At 44.0% G+C, this 26292-nt stretch overlaps 2 protein-coding genes across 3 annotated transcripts in view; both read left to right on the plus strand.

The window, feature by feature from the left end:
- The first annotated feature begins 1650 nt into the window (after positions 1-1650).
- Positions 1651-12908, plus strand: tubd1 (tubulin, delta 1). 2 transcript variants are annotated; one of them, XM_042341987.1, is made up of 8 exons: positions 1651-1965; positions 3015-3162; positions 3691-3907; positions 4447-4678; positions 4907-5071; positions 5748-5888; positions 11155-11338; positions 12227-12908. In XM_042341987.1, exons 1-8 carry the CDS (start codon positions 1797-1799, stop codon positions 12327-12329), a joined length of 1359 nt encoding a protein of 452 aa, XP_042197921.1. In that variant the 5' UTR covers positions 1651-1796; the 3' UTR covers positions 12330-12908. The 2 variants fall into 2 exon arrangements, with proteins under 2 accessions (XP_042197921.1, XP_042197922.1); XM_042341988.1 differs by lacking the exon at positions 5748-5888 and having other exon boundaries at positions 12227-12529.
- An 808-nt stretch (positions 12909-13716) lies between these two features.
- Positions 13717-26292, plus strand: part of fer1l4 (fer-1 like family member 4) — a 42761-nt gene continuing 30185 nt past the window's right edge. The window contains exons 1-7 of the mRNA XM_007909310.2: positions 13717-14820; positions 16759-16814; positions 22931-23019; positions 23673-23772; positions 24874-24965; positions 25508-25549; positions 25695-25841. Of these exons, the coding sequence (XP_007907501.1) occupies positions 14742-14820; positions 16759-16814; positions 22931-23019; positions 23673-23772; positions 24874-24965; positions 25508-25549; positions 25695-25841 (605 nt within the window). The 5' untranslated portion in view covers positions 13717-14741. The remainder of the gene's footprint in view (positions 14821-16758; positions 16815-22930; positions 23020-23672; positions 23773-24873; positions 24966-25507; positions 25550-25694; positions 25842-26292) is intronic.

Genomic DNA, 26292 nt, shown 5'->3' on the forward strand with positions numbered 1-26292 from the left:
TTTTGGGGGGAGCGTCCCAAAAAACACGTGCACAACCTGTACGCGGGGAAGACATGTACCGTAAACAACGGAATAGTTTTCGTATCGGAAGAAATGAAACGCATTGTAACAGCTGATGTTGTAAGTTGTGTTTGTTTTGGATTTCTGTTGTGCCAAATATGTTTTACAAATAAATATTATTTTCAAAAACATATACAGGACCGAATAAATGACTATTAATGGAGTAGAATAGACTGGAGTTTACTCAGTTTACTCCCCTTTGGCTTCTGTGAATGCCGCCTTGAGGAATCCTGACTTCCTCAACCTACAGAGCCGCACTCTCCAAATCAACCCAATTCATGTCCTCCCAACTCGAAACGCGCTACACAAATCTAATTTGTTGTTGTTGTTCAAAACAATGTTTAGTTCGACCCCTCAGGTCTCTTTTCTCCCTCGCATAGTCCCTTGCCTGTATGTTTGCCAAATCCTCCCGTCTCTCTCTTAAAAAGACCAGAAACAAAACATCTTAGAACATGCCTCTGGTCACCTCCCTATAGTCACCTCCCTAACCCAAAGGTGATCAGGTGATTGTATTGGACAGTGCATCTGTATGAATATCATGAGAACAAGGTCAGCCTCAAGTGTGTAAACTCCACCTGGCCGTCATGTGAAGAGCAGCCACTTTCGTGAAAAACAGGGCTGGCAGTTGCACCAGGAATAGTCAACAACAACAACAAAATTACATTTGTATGACGTCCTTCACGTCGGGAGGACGTCCTAAGGCACTGAAACTCCCATCACAACAATAACACATTGTTGTAACCACCACACCTGTTAAGCAAGATCAATGTGACGCTTTTCAGCAGTTTAAACAAATAATAATAATTCTTGCATTTGATATAGCACCTTATCACGTCTTCAAAACATCTCAAAGTGCTCCACAGAATAAAGTGCATTGACTATATATTTTGTGGGCGAATATACAGTCAATTCACAACAAAGGAAGCAGAAAAACGAACTTGCCTCTGAAAACAAAGCAGGAACATCACCAATGATTTAAAAAAAACTTATGAAATTTACAAATTTTCTCTACTTTTTTCAGGTCAAGGTACATTGTAAATTATAGACACTTACACTGAGAACTTTGTTCTATACTGTACTTCGGGTGCATTGATCATTGACAGAGTTAAGGTGTGGTCTTGCCGAAGGGATAGAAAGCAATGCATGTTAGAGAGAGAAATTATTATGAAGATAACAGAGATGTGCCACCACTGGCTACAACTCGCAAAGTCGTAATGCGCGTGCGCGTTGCCCTCTCATAAAGCCCCCACCCCCTTCAGTCAGTCTGACCAATGAGAGCTCTGAAAGTGGCGCGAGCGGAGGCTGATGGGAATTGTAGTTTCCTCGGACAAAATGTCGGCTGTGCGGCGATGTGTTTGCGCGCGGGAAAGCGAGAGCTTACGCGCGCTGCCAACGGCCAACTGTCAGTCAGTCAGTCAGTCAGTCCAGTCTCGCGCGGGGCTCCCCGTTGCCAGGGTTTCGCCGCGGGGACGCCTTTGAGGCGTTTGCCGGACGCGAACGGCGCTGCAGAAATATAAATTGTGCTGCACAAACGTGATTTTGTGATTGATGCGGTTGTGTGAGGCGTCAGCAGCTCCCGGGGAGAGGCCGCGCTCCCGGGGAGAGGGTTAGTTGCCTCGCTTGGTGCGGAGGGCACCACATCCCGGCCCCGAGGTCGCCCCTCACCGCACGCCAACCGCGCACCGCTCTGGTCTCACGGTTAACGGTTGTTTTCCGCGGGGGCGGGGGGACAGGCCATGTCTGTTGTGGTGGTGCAGTTGGGGCAGTGCGGTAACCAAGTGGGCCGCGAGCTGTTCGAGGTGGTGGACAGCGATGCTCGGGGCCAGGGCGCCAAGGCGGACGGCGAGCGATACCGAGAGGCCTCGCTCGACAGATTCTTCAGCTGCGAAGAAAGCGGAGGCAACGGTAAGAGGCGCCCAAACATTCCTTTATCGAAGAGTCTGATGCACCGTCCAGTGCGGGCAGTGTCAGGTCATCAATACCGGGCAGTTGTACAATTGTAAAAATTGTTGCATTTGATATCACTTCCTCGAGACGTCTCAAAGCGCTTCAGAGGATATACCGTAAGGTGGAGCGACTGTGCATTTTGTGGGTGAAATGCAGCAGCCAGTTTGTGCACAACAATGTCCCACAAACAGTCATGGAATCAGGGACCAATTTTATTTGGGGGATTGTTGGCCCGGACACACTTCTTTCAAACACTGCTATGGGATCAGTGGAATGCTGTGCGGTTGGGTTTAGTGGGTTAGACTCCAGCAGTTACCCCAACCACACTCTGGGGTCCCCAAGCGTTGGCTCTTGCCAACCTGCGCCTAATATAAAAATCTAATAATCCTTGCATTTGATATAGCGCCTTATCACGTCGTGGAGACATCTCAAAGCGCTTCACAAAATATACTGTGAAGTGAATTGACTGTATACTTTGTGGGTGAAGGAGGGCGAAAGGTAGAGAAAAAAAGTGCAAAGCATCCAAGGAAGGGGGTGTGGGGAAAGGGCAGGGAAGTGGGTCTCAACGCACAGCTTTTAACGTAAGCCTGGACAGCAATACTTTCTGGAATTAAGTAAGTAAGATGCGACCCTCGAGGGAGAGAGTGTGCATTCCATTCCAACAAATATCTCTGGAATTTCCATGTGTAGGTGGGATGCATGAAATTCGCAGTTTGGTTTGGATGCTCTTAAGCATAATGATCGGTTTCCACATGTGTCATAAACACCCGGCTGGCCAAAGAAAAGTGTCATTCGGCTCCCCAAACCTGTGATGCTGTCTTCCTCAACATAAGCCATCTAATCTAGTCCCGTTGTTGTGTTTGGTTCAGGCATCTTAATGTCACAGCCGGAAGCATTTGAGATGAAAACATAGTGCTAGAACAGTACTTTATTGTTACTGTAAAAGGCACCTGTGTTCTCACACGTTGTCATCCAGACAGATCTGATCATTTTGTCACTTTCAACAGTGCCGACTGCTCGGGCTGTGCTGGTGGACATGGAGTCAAAGGTCATTGGCCGTACCTTGTCCAGTGCCGCAAAAACTGGCCGTTGGAAATATGGGGACAAGAACTATTTCTGTCAGAAAAAGGGCTCTGGAAACAACTGGGCAAACGGGTAAGTCTGCAAATGCTGTAGGACAGCAACAGTCTTCATTGTGGCAGTTATGACAATGAATACGTTTACATATCCTTCGCAAAAGGGGAAATTGCTGTGAGGCCCTTACTATTCTAATAAATATTGATAAGGTGATGTGCAAATGCAAATTATTAGGATTATGGGCTAGTTTAATAGTTAATTCTGTTATTGCAAGTATAGTGCAAAATGTCCTTTTAAAGCAAGTCACCATAATAATGTATGAAATACATTTATCACCTGCATTATTGTCTTTCCTTTTTATTGTACATGGCTGCTGTACAATGCACCTCTTACCCAAAGCAAACGCTTCCTATTCTCCTGGGTGAAGGGACACTGTCTCCAGAAACGGCCTGTGTGATTGAAGCGCTGATTGCAGAGTACGATGGGGAAGGGCTCTGGCTTCCACTGGCTTTCGGCAGCAGTTTGCGTAGGTGTAGGTATCTTCTTTCCACATATTCCATCCCACACAAAGGTATATTAATATTCTGTCTGTAAACTTATATTCAGATTCTACATACATGGGCCTAAGTGTGAAGATGCTGTTATGAACCTGGTGCGGCAGGAGGTGGAGAAGTGTGATCGGCTGAGTGGCTTTATCACAACGATGAGCCTGGCTGGTGGCACAGGGTCGGGGCTGGGAACGTACGTCACTGGGTGCTTGCGGGACACGTACCCAAACTCCTTCATCTTAAACCATGTTATCTGGCCTCATAGAACTGGAGAGGTATGAAAAATATAAATACTCAGAGTAGTTTTGTTCATCTAGATGTAACTGAGAATACTATGAAATATTTCTATTGAAATTAGCATAAAACTGGCAGTGATATTCAGGCTAGTAATTTTAATCAAATGGAAGTGTGAGCAGAATCCTGTGATTGAATTGGTGCCTAGAGTTCACGCCAATCTACTTTCTTTCATCTTGATTCAGTTGATATTGCTCTCACCTCTGTGTCAGAAGATAGTGGGTTCAACTCAGCACTTGAGCTAGTCTGGGCTAACATGCAGCATTGAGAGGAGAGTTGCATTGTCTTTCGGATGAAATGTTAAACCGAGTCTGTTCTACGGTAGATATTAGGATCTCATGATGCTATTCGACTAACAGTCCTGTAGATAAATTGATCATTCACTTCATGGCTATTTGTGCATAAATCAGTGTGATAGAAAATTGAACCATTTTTAAAAAGAGGACCTGGCTGATGGAGCGAATACTGAGTATTTTGTCATTCCCACCTTCTAATTGTTTTAACTTTGGGACTTCTTCAGGTCATTGTGCAGAATTATAACTCGGTGCTGACGCTCTCCCACTTATATCAGTCGTCGGACGGACTGCTCATCCATGAGAATGACACCATTCACAAGATCTGCTCTCAACTGCTGAACATCAAACAGATCTCCTTCACAGACGTCAATAAAGTGATCGCTCACCAGCTGGGCAGCATCCTGCAGCCCGTATGTACTGGGCTGTGCCTCACAGAGTACAGCAGAAGCCCTCTGGGTAGGAGAACAGATTATTTTATATATTTTAATAAATGTATATTGCCTTATAATGTTACTTGCATTTGATTTAGTACTTTATCACATTGGGTCATTTCCAAACACTTAGTGTTTTCTGTAATGTGAGGTCAAATCTGAATCCACAGGAGTGGCAATTGCATCACCTAAGAGCCAACAATTGAATTTGGGAGCTTTTCTCTTTCCCTCCCTCCCGGCTACCTACCTACAGGTGATCTGATGGAGACTCTAGTTACACATCCAGAGTACAAGCTGCTGAGTGCGATGAGCATTCCACAGATGTCGGACACATCCTTGGCGTTTAGCACCTTCACGTGGCTGGGCCTCATGAAGCATTTGCGACAAATGCTGATCTCTAACACCAAAATGGAGGAAGGTTGGCTGATAGTCTTTCTTTTTCCTATCCCTCTTTGAGGGTGTATCACCCTAGTCTTTGTCAGGTTGCATTGGCTCCCAATTACCGAACAGATCAACTTCAAGATCCTCTCACTCGTTTTCAAATCCCTTCACGCCCTTGCACCTCCCTACCTATCCGATTTGCTTACCCCTATCTCCACCACCTGCTGCCTCCACTCGGTTGGCTCCGGCCTCCTGTTCGCCCCCTCCGCTCCTCCATCGGCGGCCGTGCTTTCAGTCAGTATGGCCTGAAGCTCTGGAATTCAATCCCTCTGGAACTTGCTCTCTCCATCCTCACTTTCAAATCCCATCTAAAGACCTTTTTGATCGAGCCAGACTCCGCAACTGTCAAGCACCCCGGAACGCTACTCTGCGTGAAGGGCGCTGTATAAATGCAATTTCTTGTTGTATGTTTCTCTCTCATTTCCCCAATTGCAAATCAAGACATAAATTGCAAGTTATAGAATCATAGAACTTTACAACAAAGAAGGAAGGCCATTGTGTCTGTGCTCCCTCTCTGAAAGCTAGCTGCATTGTCCCACTCTCTTGCATTTTTCCGACATCCTTGATATTTTTCCTTTTTAAATATTGTGCTTGCCCTTCTATGTTAAAAGAAACGACTGTTAAGCATGTTCTCTTTTGTGACGTGGGTGAAGGCATTGATTGGCAGGTGAGGCCGACCCCTGCAGGGCTTCCTGTGGCTGCAAAAATATCTCCAAATAAGGAGCTGCGCTTCAATACATCTGTGTCCAACTTGCTGATCTTACGAGGAAAGGAGGTGCAGAACGCTGAGACTGGTTAGTATGGTCCTAAGTGATTAATATAAACAGAAACTGCAGGCTCAATCCTTGCAGTACTGAAGGTCATAAAATATTACAACACAGAATCAGGCTATTTGGCTCAACAAGTCCTGCTGATATTTTTCTCCATTAGCCACCTTGTCTAATTTGACTCTTCTGCCTGCTCCTTATATGCATTAGTATTCCTTCCCTTCAAGCATGTGCCTAATTCTGCCTGGTTTCATGACAGGGAATTAGGTGCAGAGGGGGAAGTATATCTTCTAAACGACAATAATACAGGGATAAATAGAGTGAGAGGAGAGAATGACCTGGCAGGTGATGTGTGAGGAATGTGGTATGTGGGAGTTGATGGAGGGTGCCCTGAGCCCGGGTGACTTCATCTGCAGCAAATTGTCTGCAACTGAGGAAGCTATTCTGAGCTGGAGTCTCAGGTGGAGATACTGCGCAGCATTAGAGATGGGGAAAGCTTCCTAGACAGTTTCATCCTGGAGCCAGACACTCCCATGAGTCCCAGGGATCATTCCGTTGCCAGCCACGGACAAGACTGGGTGACGGTCAGACAGACGCGTAAGAGGACCTGAAAGAGAGGGGCGGAGGAACCCCAGTCAGGAAGACTGACACACTTTTCTGCAGCTGTAGCAGGGCGACAAGAAGACTCTGTTGCCTTCCTGGGGCCAGGGTGAAGGACGTCACTTCTGGGCTGAAGAAAAATTTGAAACAGGAGGGAGTGGATCCAATCGTTTTGATTCACATAGAGACCAATGATGCAGGAAGGACCGGTAGGGACGAGTTCAGGAGCAAGTTCCAGGAATTGGGAGTTAAGCTAAAGGGTAGAACATCGAAGGTGTTAATATCGGGATTATTACCTGAGCCGGGGGCAAATTGGTACAGGCAAAAAAAAAAATGAAAGAGCTGACTACCTGACTAAAAGAGTGATGCAGAGGGCAGGGGTTTCACTTTATGGGCCACTGGCACCAGTATTGGGGGAGACGAGCTATTCCAAAGGAATGGACTCCACCTAAACAGGGCTGGGACAAATGTCCCGGCAACACGAATAAATAGGGTGGTAGACAGGGTTTTAAACTACTAAGGGAGGAGGGGGGATAAATTCACATGTAATCCGTTACAATTAAAATTAGGACCGATGAAAGTGGGAGAGCGGATTAATGAGGGAGATGAGAAAAGGGTGTCAATCGGGGAAAGGAAGCAAAGGGTGTCAATCGGGGAAAGGAAGCCCAGGGATAGGGTACTGGTGAATAGGACTAATAGCCCGAAGTCAGAATTAAAGGTGCTATATCTGAATGCGCGAAGCATTCAAAACAAGAGAGATGAGTTAAATGCACAAATAGAAACAAACGGGTATGATCTGGTCGCCATCACCGAGACATGGTTACAGGGAGATCAAGGGTGGGAGCTAAATATTCTGGGGTACGTGGTGTACAGGAAAGATAGGCAATGTGGTAAACGAGGAAGGATGGTGGCCCTGCTAATAAAGGATGGGATTAAAAACAGTAGAGAGGAAAGATTTTAAATCAGAAAAGCAGGAAGTAGAGTCAGTATGGGTAGAGGTACGTAACAACAAGGGGCAGAAAACTCTAGTGGGAGTAGTTTATAGACCCCCGAACAGCAGTCACAGTATCTCTCAAGGAATAAATCAGGAAATTAGCAGAGCATGTAGTAAAGGAAAAACATTAATTGTGGGTGATTTAAATCTGCACATAGATTGGGACAACCAAATTGGGAAAAGTAAGATAGAGGAAGAGTTTATAGAATGTATTAGGGATAATTATCTAGATCAGTATGCCGAGGAGCCAACCAGGGAACAGGCCATATTAGACCTTGTTTTGTGCAATGAAGCAGGGCTGATCAGCAAACTGGAAATTAAGGCTCCTCGAGGGCAAAGTGATCATAATATGATGGAATTTAGCATTAAGTTAGAGAGAGAAGTAGTTAAGTCTTAAACAAAGGTTTTAAATTTAAGAAGAGCCAATTTTGCAGGTATGAGAGAGGATTTAGCCAAAATAAACTGGGAAATTAGACTTAAGGATTTGACAGTAGACCAGCAATGGCAGACGTTTAAGGAGATAGTGCAAAATTCCCAGCGAGCACATATTCCTTTGAGGAATAAGAATGCCACGGGAAAGGTGGCCCAACCGTGGCTAACTAGAGCAGTTAGGGACAGTATAAAGTTAAAGGAAGAAGCCTAAAAAACAGCTAAGATGAGTAGTAAACCCGAGGATTGGGAGAACTTTAGGGATCAACGAAAGAGAACCAAAAAATTGATTAAGAGGGAGAAAATGGAATATGAGGGCAAACTAGCGAAGAACATAAAGACAGACTGCAAGAGTTTTTATAAAGAGGAAGAGGCAGTCAAAGGTAAATTTGGGTCCGCTACAGGCAGAGACGGGGGAATTATAGTAGGGGACAAAGACATGGCAGAGTCATTAAACAAGTACTTTGCTACTGTCTTCACCTTAGAAGACACTGAAAACCTACCAAGAATAGAGGGGAACCAAGAAGACAATGTTAGCGAGCAACTTGGAGGAATTAATATTAGTAAAGAAATGGTTTTAGGTAAATTGTCAGGTCTTAAAACTGATAAATCTCCTGGACCTGATGGCCTACATCCTAGGGTTTTAAAAGAGGTGGCTACTGAGATAGTGGATGGCTTGTCTTTGATCTTCCAAAATTCTCTGGATTCTGGAACGGTTCCCATTGATTGGAAGATTGCAAACGTGACACCACTATTTAAGAAGGGTGGGAGAGAAAAGATGGGGAACTATAGACCAGTTAGTCTGACATCAGTGGGAGGGAAAATTCTTGAGTCCTTAATTAAGGATGTCGTTATGGGATTCCTGGAAGACCATAACAAGATTAGGCAGAGTCAACATGGCTTTACAAAAGGGAAGTCATGCTTAACTAATCTTTTAGAGTTTTTTGAAGATGTATCTGCAGGTTAGATAGGGGGGAACCAGTAGATGTAGTATATTTAGATTTTAAAAAGGCATTTGACAAAGTGCCACACAAAAGGCTATTGCACAAGGTTAAGGCCCACGGGATTAATGGGAACATATTAGCATGGATTGAAGAGGGGCTAACGGGTAGAAAACAGAGAGTAGGGATAAACGGGTCATTCACAAATTGTCAGGATGTGACTAGTGGAGTGCCACAAGGATCAGTGCTTGGGCCTCAGCTATTTACAATTTACATCAATGATCTCGACGAGGACATTGAATGTAACGTATCTAAATTCGCGGATGACACTAAACTCGGTGGGAGAGTAAGCTCTGAGGATGATGCAAAAAGATTGCAACGGTATATAGGTGGGCGAGGGGAGTGGGTGAGTAGGTGGCAGATGGAATTTAATGTGGGGAAGTGTGAAGTTATTCACTAGGTAGCAAAAATAGAAAAACAGATTATTTTCTAGAGGGGGAGAGATTAGATAGTGTTAGTGTTCAGAGGGATTTGGATGTCCTTGTACACCAGTCTCAAAAAGTTAGTTTGCAGGTGCAGCAGCAACTAAGAAGGCGAACGGCAGTTAGCGTTCATTGCAAAAGGTTTAGAGTTCAAGAGTAGGGAAGTCTTGCTGACTTGGTGAGACCGCACCTGGAGTATTGTGTGCAGTTTTGCTCTCCTTATTTAAGAAAGGACATACTTGCCCTCGAGGGGGTGCAGTGTAGATTCACTCGGTTAGTTCCTGGGATGAGGGGACTGACCTATGAGGATAGGCTGAATAAACTAGGGCTGCATTCTCTAGAGTACAGAAGAATTAGGGGAGATCTTATTGAAACTTATAAGATTCTTAAAGGGCTGATAACGTAGACACTGAGGGACTGTTTCCCCCGGGTGGAGAATCTATAACCAGGGGTCACAGTCTTAAAATTAAAGGTCAGCCTTTTATAACAGAGTTGAGGAAACATTTCTTCACTCAGAGGGTAGTGAATTTATGGAATTGACCACCCCAGAAGGCTGTAGATGCTCAGTCCTTGAACACCTTCAAGGCTGAGACTGATAGATTTTTTAAAAAACAGAGGGTTTAGGGGATATGGGGATAGGGCAGGTAATTAGAGTTAGGTCTGAAGATCAGCCATGATCTTATCGAATGGCGGAGCAGGGCTCGAGGGGCCGAATGGCCTACTCCTAATTCTCGGAGTCCTGTAGCTCAGTGGTTAGAGCACTTGCTTTGCAAGCAAGACACCTGGGTTCAATTCAGCAGGGCGAACTTGGGCAAGTTTCCTTACTCCACACGGCTAATAATAATTCCTCCAAAAACCCAAAACCATAATAAATTGGTCTTTTTCAATCTACGACTGTTTGTGGGACATTGCTGTGCGCATTGGCTGCCGCGTTCGCCCACAAATATACAGTCAATTCACTTTACAGTATATTCTGTGAAGCGCTTTGGGACGTCCTCCCGACGTGAAAAGCGCTATATCAAATGCAAGGATTATTATTATTATTATTATGTTCTTATGATCCATGATAATAATAATAATCCTTGCATTTGATATAGTGCCTTATCATGTCTTTGAGACATCTCAAAGCGCTTCACAGAATATACTGTAAAGTGAATTGACTATTTTGTGAGCGAAACGCAGTAGCCAATTGCGCACAGCAGAGTCCCACAAACAGTTGTAGATTGAGTGACTAATTTATTATAAAGCGATCTGGATACTAGGTTTTACAAATAGGGGCATAGAATCCAAAGTCAGGAAGTTATGATGAACCTTTGTAAAACACTGGTTAGGTCTCAGCAAGAGACTGTGTTCAGTTCTGGGCACCACACTTATCAAGGATATCAAGGCAATGGAGAGAGTGCAAAGGAGATTGACCAGCATGGTACCAGGAATGAGGGTTTCAGTTATCATGAGAGGCTAGAGATGCTGGGATTATTGTCCAAGGATCAGAGAAGGTTAAGAGGAGACTTAATAGACGTTTTCAAAATTATGAGGGATTCGGTAGGGTGAACAAGGAGAAACTATTTCCACTGGTGGGTGGGTCGGTAACCCGAGGACACCGATTTAAAATAGTTGTTTAAAAATAAAAACTAGAGGGGAGGTGAGGATAAATGTTTTCGGATCTGGAATGCATTGCCTGAAAGGCTGGTGGAAGCTGATTCGATACCAACTTTTAAGAGAGAAGTAGATAATCTCTTCTTTCGAAAGAGCCGACACAGACACAATAAGATGAATGGCCTTCTTCTGTGCTGTATAATTCTATGATTCATTGCATTATTACCACAGAGGATCATTTGCTTTTCTAGGTGGGTTTAACGATCAGGCGTTGTACACCTCCTGGACACCAGCAGAGTCAGCCCTCTCGGTGTGGCAAGCTTCCCAAACCTTCAACAAATATGAAAGATCGGCCACCATGGTCAGTAACAGTCAGTCGGTCCTGAAGCCGCTGGATAGTGTTGTGAGGAAAGCCTGGAATATGTTTGCTTCCAGGTTAGTGAAGAGAAGGAAACAAGAGGTTGAAGACTTCAGCTTCAGAGTTATTGTTTTGCATTCTCTTTCTGTTTAAGTTCTTTTTTTCCCCCTCTAAAGATGCTGAATCCATTCAAATTTTCAAGACTGAGGTGGATAGATACTTGTTAAGTCAGGGTATCAAGGGATGCGAGGCAAGGGCGGGTAATTGGAGTTAAGGTACAAATTAGCCATGATCTTATAGAATGGTGGAACAGGCTTGAGGGGCTGAATGGCCTACTCCTGCACTTATGTACCACTTGGTTTGCCTGTGAAACCATCTTGTGTTTAAATTTGATTGTGCAGAATTATGGAAGATTCTTCAATTTAGCCCTAACTTACCATTGGAACTTCATGTGTCCATTTCCGATGAGAGCTGTCCAGCACTATCATAAATTTGAGTTCACTCCTTTTATAGAGACAAGTCAACAACGTATTTTTAAGAAGGGAACCTCTGCTTCTATCCCTTGTCCAAATTCACCTAAAAAAAATCTCATGAATTGGCTGCTTTATTTCTCTGATGAAAATTAGCTTCTGTTTGTTTCTATAACATCACTAACTGCATTTTTGATTAATGTCAATGTATAAAGGGTTTTGAAATATTTCTTTTACATGAAAGGCCCCATCACCTCTTGATAGTCAATGGCATTGGTGATGACAAGGAGCAGAACAACGACCTGCATTTATATAGTGCCCCTTACGCAGAGTAGTGTCCCAGAGCGCTTGACAGTGATGGAGCATGATGCTGAGCTGTGGGAGGTGACCAAAGAGGAAGGTCTTCAGGCAGAGCTGCGCAAACCAAATAAATTGAAGAGAAAAGGGTATTTTAGCAGGAATCAAAAGTAATACTTTAAACCTCTTGCTTTTTAGAGCCTACGTGCACCAGTATACAAAGTATGGAATCGCAGAAGAAGATTTTCTGGACAGCTTTACCACCATGGAGCAAGTGGTTGCAAGTTATTCTAACCTTTGATTAAAGGGAACAAACACTACTGGCTGGACCTGTGTGTGTACATTCACATTTAATCTCATCTCTGAGGTATACCACCACCACCAATTTCACCATCTTCTCCCTCGGCCTGACTCGAGAGCGCATCCTTCTCCAGAATTACAAACCAGTTTATATAATTTTGTACAGATATTTAAACTTTTGTCTTTTTTGTATTATTTTGTATTTAATACAAATTATGTTATTGTATTGCATTTCTTCCAATGGGAAGGTTAAAATAAGTCATGTTAAACCTGTTGCTAGATATAATTAGAGGCGAGATAACAAGCTGTCACAATGCCTAGCACGTGTTTTTCATGCAATAAAATACACCCAGTCTCTTCCTGGACTTCATAGACCTTGTTAGGTCCTGCAAAGTCATCATAGATCTCCGTGATCTCACTCCACTTTTCCAATATATTCTCCAGCCGTTCTTTTAACTGGCTATTATTTGCTCCGCCATTAGTAGCCAAGTCTTCAGTCATCAGACCTGTCACACCTTGCCCTGCATCGCTCACTGTTTTGTACGCCTCCTAGTATTCCTTTAGTTAGTATTTTTTTAAAGCCCAGATTACTGTGGAGTCCTGTAGCTCAGTGGTTAGAGCACTCGCTTTACAAGCGAGAGACCTGAGTTCAATTCCAGGCAGAGGGCGAAACCTTGGGCAAGTTTCCTTACTCCACACAGAGCCTAATAATAATCCCTCCAAAACAAAACAGTAATTAAATTGGTCATTTTTAATCTACGCCTGTTTGTGGGACATTGCTGTGCGCAATTGGCTGCCGCGTTCGCCCACAAATATACAGTCAATTCACTTTACAGTGTGTTCTGTGAAGCGCTTTGGGACGTCCTCCCGACGTGAAAAATGCTATATCAAATGCAAGTATTATTATTATTGCATTTGTTAAGACTTTAAGATTATTTCACCCACAAAATATACAGTCAGTTCACTTTACAGTATACTCTGTGAAGCACTTTGAAATGTCTAAAACACATGATAAGGTGCTGTATCAAATACAAGGATTTTTTTAACTGAAAGGTGATTTGCAAATATAAGATGCTGCTTTTCCCTCTCCACATGGGGGCATTATTCCACCAGAGCTGCATGCATTACTTTACCTGTTGCCGGCCAGAGCACCAGAGATTTATCATGTGATGTAGGAATCTGAACTCATTTGATTTTGCAATCTAGCCCAACGCCCTGTTGCCCTCGTTTACTGCTGCATCACACTGTTTGCCTGTGATGATCCAGAAGCCCACTGAATTCCTTTGGTCTTGTTCAAGTTTCTTTTAGTACATTCTAGAGCAGTAATGACAAACTTTATAGTTGGCCAGCAAATATTTTTTTCTTGACATACCATAAATCAAGAAATATTCATTCAAGAAAAAAATGGAAATCAAGAAATATTTCAAGAAAAAAGTGGAAGATCATCAAGCATGGACTTACTCAGACTTTTGCGAATCTTCGGGGGCGGGGGGAAGGGAGGCCCCTTCTTGATGGGCCCACTCTAATAGTTTGGATGGCACTGGGTTAGAACTTGTCAAGTAATAATAATGCTTATTACAACTGTTCAACAGCACCATGCACTGAACCTGCATTTCTCAGAACAAGATTGTTAATTTACCCCAAATCGTGCATTGGTAAGGTTGTGGTTCAAACCCATATCTGCATGGAACAGGATTGACACTGCCACCCAAACACTTTTAATTTGAAAAATCACATTAGCTTATTCATGAACAACCTCTTCGAAGTTACTGTGACGAACAAGAGGAAGTGGCGGAGATAGAAGATGTTTAATAAGTTCTTTGTAATTTCTGCAAAGGGTTCAGGTGATGTGAAAACTTCCGTGATTGAGACAATTTGCATTTCAGATGCAGCAATTGAGATGAGTTATCTGAAACTGAACTGTACATGCCAAATATTGTAGGAACCAGGAAGAAAAACTAACAATACATAGTTGCTTGGATGAGAGGGTTAAGTATATGTTTATGTATACCTTATAAATGTCAAATCTAAGTTCGGAAACTTGTGACCCATGCAGTTTAGCTTTCAGTGTAAGGAAGTAGTTGGACATTGTTTTCAAAGCATTATTAACGACAGATAGATGGATGGATGGGGGTGAGTGTGTAGGGGGGAGGGAAGTAAACCTTTTTTCTACACTTGCAGAATTGGGCGTGTTAGGATGAAAGTTATTTTAAAAAATCTGGTCGAGCAAGTTGCTCCTGCAATCAGGGCAGTTCCCTGCAGCAAGTGAACACTCACTCTACCTGAGGGAGAGAACTTGTCAGGATTAAAACAGGCTGCAGAGATCTGGGAGAAAGCCGAAGTTAAATTGGGAATGGCTTGGAGGAATAACTTTTGAAGAAAGGACAGGTCTGAGAAGTGAGCAACTTCCAGCATGTCTTTGACCGTAACTTTGAAGAAAATTACCAACCTTGTTGGGAAATATGACCGAGATATTAAGCTCATATTCAGAGGTATGCACTGCTGTTATTGTTTAGTGTTTCTAAGTTGTATCCTTCATTTGTCCAGCTCATAGGTTGGGGGAGGTGGTTGGTAGAGAGCCTGGTGCCTTTCCCACCCACAATGACTGGCTGATGGGTTGAGAAGCACCTGCTGGGGTCATTACTGTTCAAATGAACACTAGACTCCATTGTACAGAATTACCTAACTACATGTGACACTAGAAATGTATTACTTGTTTTAAGTGGATTGCTCAGGATTCCTTTTAGATGGGGGAGTCCTTTTCAGGATTAAATTTGAATTCTTTGAAAATTTTAATTTTTCTGCTCCATTTCCCTACTTTTTATCCTTCAACTGGGAACCCTGATTTGTCCTCTGGTACCTCGGCCAATTGGACTCCTATAGCATAGTGGTTAGAGCACTCGCCTTGCAAGTGAGAGGACCTGGGTTCGATTCCCGAGCAGGGCAAGTTTTTTTACTCCACACACCTCTGTTAACCTAGCAGTCAGTAGGAACACAGTTGGTTGATTGGTGGATTGCTTTTCTGGGGGTAATTATCCCTTCAAAATAAATAAATAAATAAAAATTATAATTTGGTCATTCTATCCACAACTGTTTCACCAGCCTCCTACTTGTCGCTCGCACCCTCTACCCTACCATTGGAGGTCGCGCTTTCAGCCACTCCTTCCTGAAACTCTGGAACACTCTCGTTCACTCTATCTGCCTTGCCCTCTCTCTTTTTCAAGTCCCATCTGAAAACCTTCTTCTTCAACCATGCTAAGTGCTTCCCAGGATATACTGTAAAGTGAATTGACTATTTTGTGGAAGAAACACAGCTACCAATTACGCACAGATGTAGTTTGGAAGCCGTTTTTCTGTTTTATAAAAAAGGAACCGTCTTCCAAATGAAGACTTAATTGAAGAATTTTACACAATTCCTTAGGATTTTAACATTTTAAGAGAAAATGGGAATATTGATTGCCCTCTGTTACCTTGGCCAAGTGGAGTCCTACAGCGTAGTGGTTAGCGCACTCGTCTTGCAAGTGAGAGGGCCTGGGTTCGATTCCTGAGCAGGGCGAAATTGTAGGCATGATGTAGAATGACATTTAAGAGCCAGTTTTACAGCTGAGACCAGGTGGAATTTCAGGCCTCAGGAGAGTGGGATTATATTAGACAATAACAACAAGATTCCATTTATGGAGCGCCTTTCACGTCGGGAGGACGTCCCAAGGTGCTGTACAGTTGGGTCAGGACCCGACCATTGGGGGGAAATGGTCAGGGTGAGGGGAGGGAAGGGAGGGAGTGAGGAGGGGGTAGAGAGGCGAGAGCGGAGCTGAAGGTACAGTCAAAGAGAAAGGTCTTGAGACCGGCCTTGAAGGAGGAAAGGGAGGAAGCGGCGAAGGCACTGGGGATAGAGTTCCAGAGCCTCGGGGCTGAGAGGCTGAAGGCCACCGATGGTAGGGCGGTTGGGGCGGGGGATGTGGAGCAGACCGGAGCTGGAGGAACGGAGGGTACGGGCAGGTAAGTAGGGGAATAGCAGGTCGGAGAGGTAGGAGGGAGCGAGGCCGTGAATGGCCTTGTAGGTGAGGATGAGGATCTTGAACTCGATCCTCTGGGGGATGGAGAGCCAGTGGAGGCGAGCGAGGGTGGGAGTGATGTGGTCACGATTAGACAATTTGTGGAGAAAAACATCACTAATTTGATGGGCCGAATGGCCCTGTTCTGTTTTGTAATGTGCTACAAATGATTCAATGCTGCCAAATGTTGTTTCAGAATTAAAGGCGACATAGCTATATTAAATGCAAGGATTATTATTATTATCTATAGGTGGGGGATAGAGGGGGTTTGTGGAATTTATGCAAATTGTGGGCTGCGAATAACTTGGAACAGCCTGGGTAGGAGCTGTAATAACTGATGCGAAAGATCAAACATGTTTTTTATTCTTTATTCAGGCTTTACTCACACCATCAGGAAGGCACAATGTGAATTTGAGGCTGTTTTCAATCAGGTGAGACTCCCAACACTGTATTCCATGGAGAACCCACTCACTGATCACAACTAAGCTGGGCTGTTAGTGTGGAATGTGGCCTTTGTGGAACTTATTCACTGCATGTTCTTAGCGCCTTGGAACGTCCCTCCCGACAGCAAATCTGCCACACGTGATGTAGAATGACATTTAAGAGGGAGAACTCTGGCCCATCCCTCAAGCCCCATTGTTAGAGAGGCAGTGAGCAAACAAAGGCATTCACAGAGCCCTTCTGTCCTTGTCGAGTGAAAGTATGTGCGTTGATGAGGACACACCTGATAATTGTGCCTGTTTAACTCTGTAATGCCAGGCTTTTCAGCCTGGTAAGGGCTGAGTCCCAGCTCGCCAAAGAGTAAGTGGAGGAGAAGGCACAAATATTGAATACCTCCCTTCATTGGTGATCATAATTTATGGGTTGGGTTAAGTTAATTTACTTACTTAAGCTGCATCTGCAGCTCCCTCTGTGCACATGGGCTTTGCATATGGTTAACCCTTCCTGCAATTTACCTTCCATTTAAAAAAAATAATTTTGGGGAGGGTGAGGGGGCAGATAGAGAGAATAAACATTGCAGTGGTTTGCATCATCTCTGAATTGTAGTGTACCCTCAAACTGGTGAAATTAAAATTTCCTCTGTCTGCTGGTTGTGAGGGTCCTATCTGTGTAAGTGAGTCGGGGACAGTCGCCATATAGTTCCTGGTTGGTGTGGGCTCACAGCTCAAAGCTGACCCTTAATTTGATCCTAACTTCATGCTTGTGTGTCAAAGAGTTACTTACATCCCAAAACAAGCAACCTGCCCCACCCCAAAATAGTTTTCAATTTTTAAAATATTTTTTGCCAAGTCCTGTATGAGCACCTAACTTCATGAATGTTATTCAGATCACTCAGTGCAGTGATTCATTCAGGGAGTTTCACTTTGACCTATGTAGTTAGTGTTTGCACAATTTAGCCACTCCTTCAGCAAAGAGGGTGGAGATCCCAGAATCTATTTTTACATCAGAGAACCAGAGTAACAGCTGTAAAGTAGTTTAATGTTGGTCCCACAGTAAAATTCACCTTATACCTTGTAATAAATAGGCCTTAGAGTTGTGCTGTGGAAGGCTGGGATTCCAAAGGCTCTGTTTGTAAAGACCCCGCTCAATGTATAATAATATAATAATAATTTCATAAAATCATAGAATCATAGAATGTTACGGCACAGAAGGAGTCCATTCGGCCCATCGAGTCTGTGCGGCTCTTTGACAGAGCAACTGACTTTTATTAACCCAATCACCAGCTTTCTTCTCATAACCCTGCAAACCTGTGAAGACAGATACCTATCCAGTTCTCTCTTAAAAGCTGTTATCGAATCGGACTTCACTGCCCTTTCGGGCAGATCATTCCAAATTCTAACAACTCGCTGAGTGAAAACATTTCTTCTAACCTCTCCTCTGCTTCTTTTGGTAGATATCTTAAGACTGTGACCACGAGTCACAGACACACCTACCAGCGGAAACAGCTTTTCCCTATCTCGCCTGTCGAAACCTTTCATGATCTTGAAGACCTCTATCAGGTCCCCGCGTAACCTTCTCTGCTCTAATGGGAAAAGTCCTAACTTTTCCAGCCTGTCCTCATAGCTAAGGTTCCCCATTCCTGGTATCATTCTCGTGAATCTCCTCTGCACCCTTTCCAGTGCCTTAATGTCCTTCCTGAGGTAAGGTGCCCAGAACTGGACGCAGTACTCCAGCTGAGGCCTAACCAGTGTTTTGTACAGATTAAGCATAACCCCTACTCTTATACTCTATGCCCTACTAATGAAGCTCAGTACACCAAATGCCTTTTTACTGCCCTATCTACCTGCTCTGCCACCTTCAATGATCGCTTACTTGAACGCCCAGATCTCTCTGTACGTTCACCCCCTTAAGATTGAGCTACCAAGTCTATATTGCCTCCTATCATTTTTCCTACCTAAGTGTATCACCTCACACTTATCTACATTGAAATCCATCTGCCACATGTCAGCCCATTCCACCATTCTGTGTATGTCTGCCTGCAGTCCGTCACAATCTTCTTCACTATTTACTACCCGACCTAACTTGGTATCATCTGCAAACTTGGAAATAGTGCTCCCTATGCCCAAGTCCAGATCATTAATATATATTAGAAAGAGCAGTGGTCCCAATACCGATCCCTGGGGGACACCGCTGCACACCTCCTTCCATTGCGAGAAACACCCATTAACCACCCTCTGCATTCTGTCACTCAGCCAGTTCCTAATCCAAACGGCTACTGTCCCCTTAATACCGTGGGCCTCCAGTTTTTTTATTAACCTCTTATGCGGTACTGTGTCAAAAGCCTTTTTAAAATCCATGTAAATAATGTCCACCGCATTTCCCTCATCAACCCTCGCAGTCACCTCTTCAAAAAATTCTATTAGATTTGTTAGGCAAGATTTGCCTTTAACAAATCCATGTTGGCTGTCTCTAATTACCTCGTGTTCCTCTAAGTAGAGATTTATTTTGTCCCGGATTACGGTCTCCAGTAGCTTTCCTATTACCGAAGTTAGGCTGACTGGCCTGTAATTTCCGGGCTTGTCTTTCTGCCCCTTTTTGTAGAGTGGGGTAACATTAGCCACTCTCCAGTCTCTTGGCACCACTCCTGTGTCCAATGACGATTGAAATATAATGGCCAAAGCCTCCGCTATTTGAACCCGTATCTCCCACAGCAACCTTGGGTGAAACCCATCTGGTCCTGGTGACTTATCAATTTTGAGCCCAGTCAATCTTTTCAGAACTTCCTCTCTGTCTATAGTAATCTGATCTATGTCCTCTGCCCTGTCATCCAATACTGTGGCATTTGGGGCATCCGTTTCCGTTGTGAAGACAGATGCAAAGTACTCGTTCAGTACATCAGCCACCCTCTGCCTCCACAACAAGATTGCCGTCATTGTCTTTGATTGGCCCCACCCTACCTTTAACTAACCTTTTTTCCTTTATGTGCTTATAAAATATTTTAGGATTCCCCTTTATGTTACCCGCTAACCTCTTCTCATGCGATCTTTTAGCCTGTCTTATCGCTCTTTTAAGATCACTCCTGCATTCTCTATAATGCGCTTTGCTATCCTCAGTGTCTTGCATCCGCCAATTGTCGTACGCCATCTTCTTCTTTTTCATCCTAGACAGAATATCCCTGGTCATCCAGGCTGGCTTGGTTCTCGCACATTTCCCTTTTGTGGGAATATATCTATTTAGACCCTGAGCTATCGTATCTTTGAAGATTTCTCATTGTTCATGAGTCGTTTTACCTGCCATTCTTACTTGCCAGTCCACCAACTCTAGGTCCCTCTTTAGCCCATCAAAATTAGCTCTTTTCCAGTCAAGCATTTTCACCCTTGACTGTACTTTGTCCTTGTTCATGAGTAATCTAAATCTAATAATATTATGGTCACTGTTACCTAGATGCTCCCCTACCGAAACTTGTTCAACCTGACCTACTTCATTCCCTAGGACAAGATCCAGCAATGCTTCCTTCCTTGTAGGACTGGAGACATACTGCTCAAGAAAATTTTCCTGTACACAGTTGATGAATCTTTCTCCTGCCTTGCCCTTAACGCTGCTATTTTGCCAATCTATATTGGGATAATTGAAATCCCCCATTATGACAACTCTGTTCGCCCTACATCTGTCCGTGATCTGGTTGCAGATCTGCTCTTCTATCTCCTTTCCGCTCTCTGGTGGTCTATAGTAAACCCCTATCAGTGTAACCACTCCTTTCCTATTTCTGACCTCTAACCAGATCGATTCTGTTGTCGGGCCCTCTAGAGTCTCGTCCCTTTCTACAGCTACAATTGTATCCTTAACTAATATTGCCACTGCCTCCACCCTTTCTTCCTTCTCTATCCTTCCTGAACACATTATACCCTGGAATATTTATCTCCCATTCCTGTCCTGGCTTGAGCCATGTCTCAGTTACTGCTACCACATCGTAACCCCCTACGGCCAGTTGAACCTGCAGCTCATCAACCTTATTCCCTAAGCTACGTGCATTTAGGTACATGCATTTGAGGAAATTGTCCACATGTACCTGCTCTATATTTCCCACTTGTCTTTTTCCTCTATTCCCTAATCTATTGTTTATCCTGGGATACCCATCCCCCCTCACCACTAGTTTAAATTAGCCCCCCAGCATTCGATAATCTCTTGGCCAGGAAGCTAACCCCTGCCTTGCTTAAGTGCCGCCCATCCGCAAGGTAATGATCCCACCTCCCCCAGTAGTGGTCCCAATTGTCCACAAAACGGAAACCTTCTTTTCTGGACCATTTTTCCAGCCAGTCGTTCATATGCCTGATCCTTTCATTATGGTGCCCCGTTGCCTGAGGCACCGGGAGTAACCCAGAGATCACCACCTTGGATGTTCTGGCCTTGAGTTTGTTCCCCAACTTTTGATACTCGCCCTGGAGTATCTCAGCCCTCTTCTTCCCAATATCGTGGGTCCCCACATGGACCACGACTTCTGGACATTCTCCTTCCCCCTGAAGAATCTTGTCCACACACTGGGTAAAGTCCACTACCCTCGCACCAGGAAGGAGCAGCAAACCATCCTAGCCTCACGATTCTTATGACAGAAGATCCTGTCAGTGCCTCGCACTGTTGAATCCCCTATGAGAACAGTGTTGCCCATGTGATCCATGCCTCTGTCCTGTTGGACAGAATGTTCACTGCTGTCCTCACGGGAGGTTTCCACGCTCTCAATTGCTAATGCTGAGTACTGATTTGAGACCGGTACTCTGTTGGGGGTGCTCTGCCTTGCACAAGCCCTCTTCTTTCCCCGTCACACTGTCACCCAATCACTTTTAGCATGTGGCTGTGTGTTGGGCTCCTCTGGGAGTAGTCCTGTTCCTGAACTCTGACCTCCTGATGGCTCCAGTACCCCTCTCTCATGATTCCTATACAGTGATGGGTTGCTATCACTGAGTCCTAGGGGAGTGAGGGTCTCCTCCACCATACTGTCCAGGAACCTCTCACTGTCCCTGATAGAGCGCAGTGTTTGCACCTGGGCTTCCAGCTCAGCTACTCTCAGCTGAAGCTCCCTGATTTCCAGAAACTTGCGGCAGATGAAGTCGCCCGGGCTTAAGGCGCCCTCCATCGACTCCCACATGTGATAGACCTCAAAGTTTACCTGCACACCATCTTCACAATCTTTATATAGATACAAAGATGTATAGCCTGCCCCCACTTCCCCCTCTGCACCTAATTCCCACTCTCACCAAATTCCCTCACACTCTGGCCTCGCCTCACTCCGGACGCAGTTCACTCTGGGCTCTCGGCTCGAGCCATAAAAGTCCCAGGTTTGATGCGAGGTCAATGTAGCTGGCATTGGCTGAGTTGACAATTAGACTCAGCATGGCTTGGGCTATGGGGGAGGGATAGGTGGAGTTGAGGTGAAATCTTGGCAATTCATCTGTATCAGCACATAGAACCCTGCAGTGAAGTCACGCAAGAGGACTTTGGGGTAGAAAACGTTTAAAATATCTCCTGAAAACACAATCGCAAGAGATGAAGAAGGCTGAAAAAGGGTGAAGAAGGCCCTTTGGCCTATTTGATCTCACCCTTCGAGAATACCCTCCCTACCCACTTCCCATTACAGTCTCTAGCTGTTTCTTAAGAGTTCAATGTCTTGGCATCAACTGTGCTAGCTGAAGATTACCTAATTCACTTTACATTATATTTTGTGAAATGCTTTGAAACATCTCAATGATGTGATAAGGTGCTATATCAAATACAAGGATTATTATTACCCTCTGAGTGCAGAACCAATTCCCAGTGGCTACCCTAAATTTACTAAAAGATTCCCATTTTGTCCTCATAATGAATTGCAGGGAAGAGCCACACGTGGGTGGTCTCTGATCCCCTTTGTGGGTAGTTTCAGGGAGCACTGGGTGGCAAGCTTGCACCCTACATCTCAGCTCCACCCATCACGTCACGTTGATGAATAGGAGAAAAAACATCTATAAAATATCCATACCTGATAAGCACAAATTAGTAATATCTGTGCGGAATCTGGACACCATTACCTGAGGTCACTTATCCTTTATGAAGACAAAATTGCATAATTTTTCAGGATTTCCGCTGGCCTCACTATGGACGAAATATTGTGGAGGAGACGTTGGAGATCAAAGTGTATAACTGCAGCAAGTTATTCAGCAACAGGTGGGCAAAGACTTACATTCAACCTGCACCAAGTTCCCTTGGCTAGCAAATGAGTGTACCATATTGTTTGTAAAGGTATGGTGGACCTTTGGGGACTTGGCAGCTCTGGTGGTTGGTAAACGTGGAGTCCCATAGCATAGTGATTAGTGCACTCACCTCGCAAGCGAGAGAACCTGGGTTCGATTCCCAAGCAGGGCAAAACCTTAGACAAGTTTCCTTATTCCACACACCTCTGCTTATCGAGCAGTAAGTAGGAACCCAGTCGATAGTCGATTGGCGGATCACTTTCCAGCAGTAACAATCCCCCAAAAGAAAAAAAAATCACTCGATCCACAATTGTTTGCTGCATTTTGCATTTAATCCACTTTACAATATATTCTGTGAAGTGCTTGAGACTTCTCAACGCCGTGATAAAGTGCTATATATCAAATGCACAGATTATTATAAATAGATGTCTAACTAGAGCAGTCAACTTCTTTCAGATAGATATGTGGGCAGTGAGATTATTAAGGGGACGGAGAAAAGGGACAGGAAACAGGACCCAATTATGTTCTGATGGAATGGGCTAAATGGGGAACAGGAGGAGGGCTATAAAGGAGGTGGGAAGCAAAGCTAAAATACATCTTTTTGTATATTTCTTATTTGCCTTTCAGGCTGCTTGGCTCTTTAGTGATCAGCCTTCAACAAGTGATCAAAACAGGCCGATTAATCCTGAGGGAAGCCCTGGTGGACAAGAACAACTCTTTGACAGAGGTGAGTGTCCTTACATTGTCGATGCTTGAGAGGGACAATTTCAGGACAGAGACCACTGAGAGGGAGTTATACAGAGAACAACATTAGTGAGATGAGCTATAGAAAGTGACAGACCTGAAAAGATCAGACGACAGGTGAATAAAAGTAAATTTTATGCTATGAGATCGTCTGTCTGTCTGTCTGTCTGTCTGTCTGTCTGTCTGTCTGTCTGTCTGTCTGTCTGTCTTCTATACTAATAAAACAATGTCTGTCTGCGCTTCAAGAAGGATCTCAATAACCGATTAACGTAGAGTCATGATTTATACTTCATCGGAAAGGTCTTGCACTTGGAGTGACTTGGGCTTATTTGTTTTTGGGTATCTCCTATCACTCATGAATTATTTTCAGTTTTGCGTTTTTGCTGCAGTTACACCTGGTGGCCACAGAGTCAAAGTGGCGCTGTGGCATCGTCACAGAGCACCTACATATGCACACTGCAGTTACACCTGGTGGCCACGCTGGCTGACCGTGGTGCTGTGGCATCTTGTGTCACAGAGCACGCACGTAGCCAAGCGGCGTGAACAAAATAAAGAACACAGACGAAGCGAAGTCGTGGCAACAACAATAAAATTACATTTTTAAAGCGCCGATTCCTCCCACTGAGTCCTCCCAAAAGGAGTTCTCCCACAGGAGTATTCCCAGATGTGTATAGATACAGAAGAAATGTTTGTCTATGTGTCAATCTACATTCCATATTGGATCCTTTGGTTGCAAGCGTAGCTAGAGCTAGTTATAAATAAAACTGCAGGATCTGAGCTGTGTTCCGTGACTCTGCTCCATTTCAAGGCTCTTTAAAAAAGGATATGATTTTATTTCAGTGCACTGTACAATCCCATGCACTTCTAAAGTGAGAGAGGTCCACACCAACTGGTCCTCTTACTGTGGCTTTCCAGCTTCTTCTGGGAGTGTAGCCTCTTGTTTGGGTGTGGAGCCAACATATGTTTGCCATCTCATTCATGTCACTCTTGTGACATTGACTCTAGGAGCGTCTAAGCGCCTTCAAGTGGAGGGTGAGGCTTAATTTATGAAAGAGATCCAATCATTTTGTCTTCTGACTTCTAGATATTGGTGGAATTGGAAATTCGATACCAACCAGTAGAGGGGTCTGTGGGGGAATGGATGGAAGATGATTTTATAGTTGATATAAGTGATAGGTAAGTCAACATTTTATACAAAAAGATCCCTGTGAATAATAGTAATGGCAACCACACTGTTTGTCAGTGCAAAGTGTGGTTTGTTTCACGTTATATTGGACCCTCCCCTACACCTGCAGGAAGTGGAATGTCAATTTAAGGTCTGGACTACCAAGGCTCATTTATGAGCCACACAGGTTGGCCTTTTTTTTATACAACACCTGGGCCTTATTGCCAGGGTCTCTTTGGAGCCATTTCAATTCCAGGGGGACCCTGACACTGTCTTCTTCCTTTCCTGACCTTCCCACATAAAATATTATTGTGTTTATTGCCTGTTGTGTTAAAATAAGGTTCTGCCTAATTTTTTTGATTCTGTTCTTCTGCCCTCTGGGACTTCAACTTGTCACTATATTGTACAAGTTTTTATCAACTCTGTCAGTCGCTTTCATATGCTTAAAAAAATCAATCAGTTTGTAAGAGCATTCTCTGCAGCACCTTGATCTACAAAATTCTTTTTTCCTAAAACTTCTGATGAAGTGTTTTCATTTTTTTCATTGATTCAGAGACGTCTTGATTATCCAGAACCACGGTTTCATATCCTCTGAGTAAGTCTTGTTGGCTTTTTTTAAATAAGAACCATATTTAAATTAAGATACATTGATGATACATCAACCCGTTGGCCAGAGTTGTATCTGTCTTTCTCACTCTATCTCTTTCTCACCCACGTTCTGTCATTCCCTCTCTCTCCAGCAGTTCTGATTCTCAGCAATTGGATAAGAAGACTCGGGCTCTAGGGCGGAAGCTGGTGAAGGAGGATGATATTGAGGATGATAGTGACGAGGATGTGGACATCAGTGAAGTGGATATTAGCAATGTCACATTTGTACCTCAGCAAAGGTCAGCAACAGTCCATCATTTAAGTGACAGATAGCTGGTCTGCTCAAATAAGCTTTATGTAACAACTCAACTTTGTGGAGTCCTGCAGCTCAGTAGTTAGAGCACTCGCCTTGCAAGTGAGAGGATCTGGGTTTGATTCCCAGGCAGGGCGAAATGTTGGGCAAGTTTCCTTACTCTACACACCTATGTTTACCTAGCAGTAAGTAAGAAACCGGTTGCTAATTGGTTGGCGGATCGGTTTTCCGGGAATACTGATGCCTTAAAAAAAAAACAATAATAATAATTTGGTCACTCAATTCATGACTGTTTGTGAGATACTGCTGTGCGCAATTGGCTGCTGCTTTTTACTTTACGTATATTCTGTGAAGTGCTTTTAGACGTCTTGAAGATGGGATAAGACACTATATCAAATGCAAGGATTAATATTATAATAACCTGTTCTTTGTTCACA

The sequence above is a fragment of the Callorhinchus milii genome, unplaced genomic scaffold (genome assembly GCF_018977255.1).
Source record: "Callorhinchus milii isolate IMCB2004 unplaced genomic scaffold, IMCB_Cmil_1.0 Scaffold18, whole genome shotgun sequence".
Lineage (NCBI taxonomy): Eukaryota > Metazoa > Chordata > Chondrichthyes > Chimaeriformes > Callorhinchidae > Callorhinchus > Callorhinchus milii.

What these genes read in the sequence shown, in the direction of transcription:
- tubd1 (XM_042341987.1), top strand. Translation starts at nt 1,797, where the DNA reads ATGTCTGTTGTGGTGGTGCAGTTGGGGCAGTGCGGTAACCAAGTGGGC. An exon ending in CGAAGAAAGCGGAGGCAACG is followed by an intron (nt 1,966 to 3,014) that starts GTAAGAGGCGCC and finishes CACTTTCAACAG; the next exon opens with TGCCGACTGCTCGGGCTGTG. An exon ending in GGCCTCATAGAACTGGAGAG is followed by an intron (nt 3,908 to 4,446) that starts GTATGAAAAATA and finishes GGACTTCTTCAG; the next exon opens with GTCATTGTGCAGAATTATAA.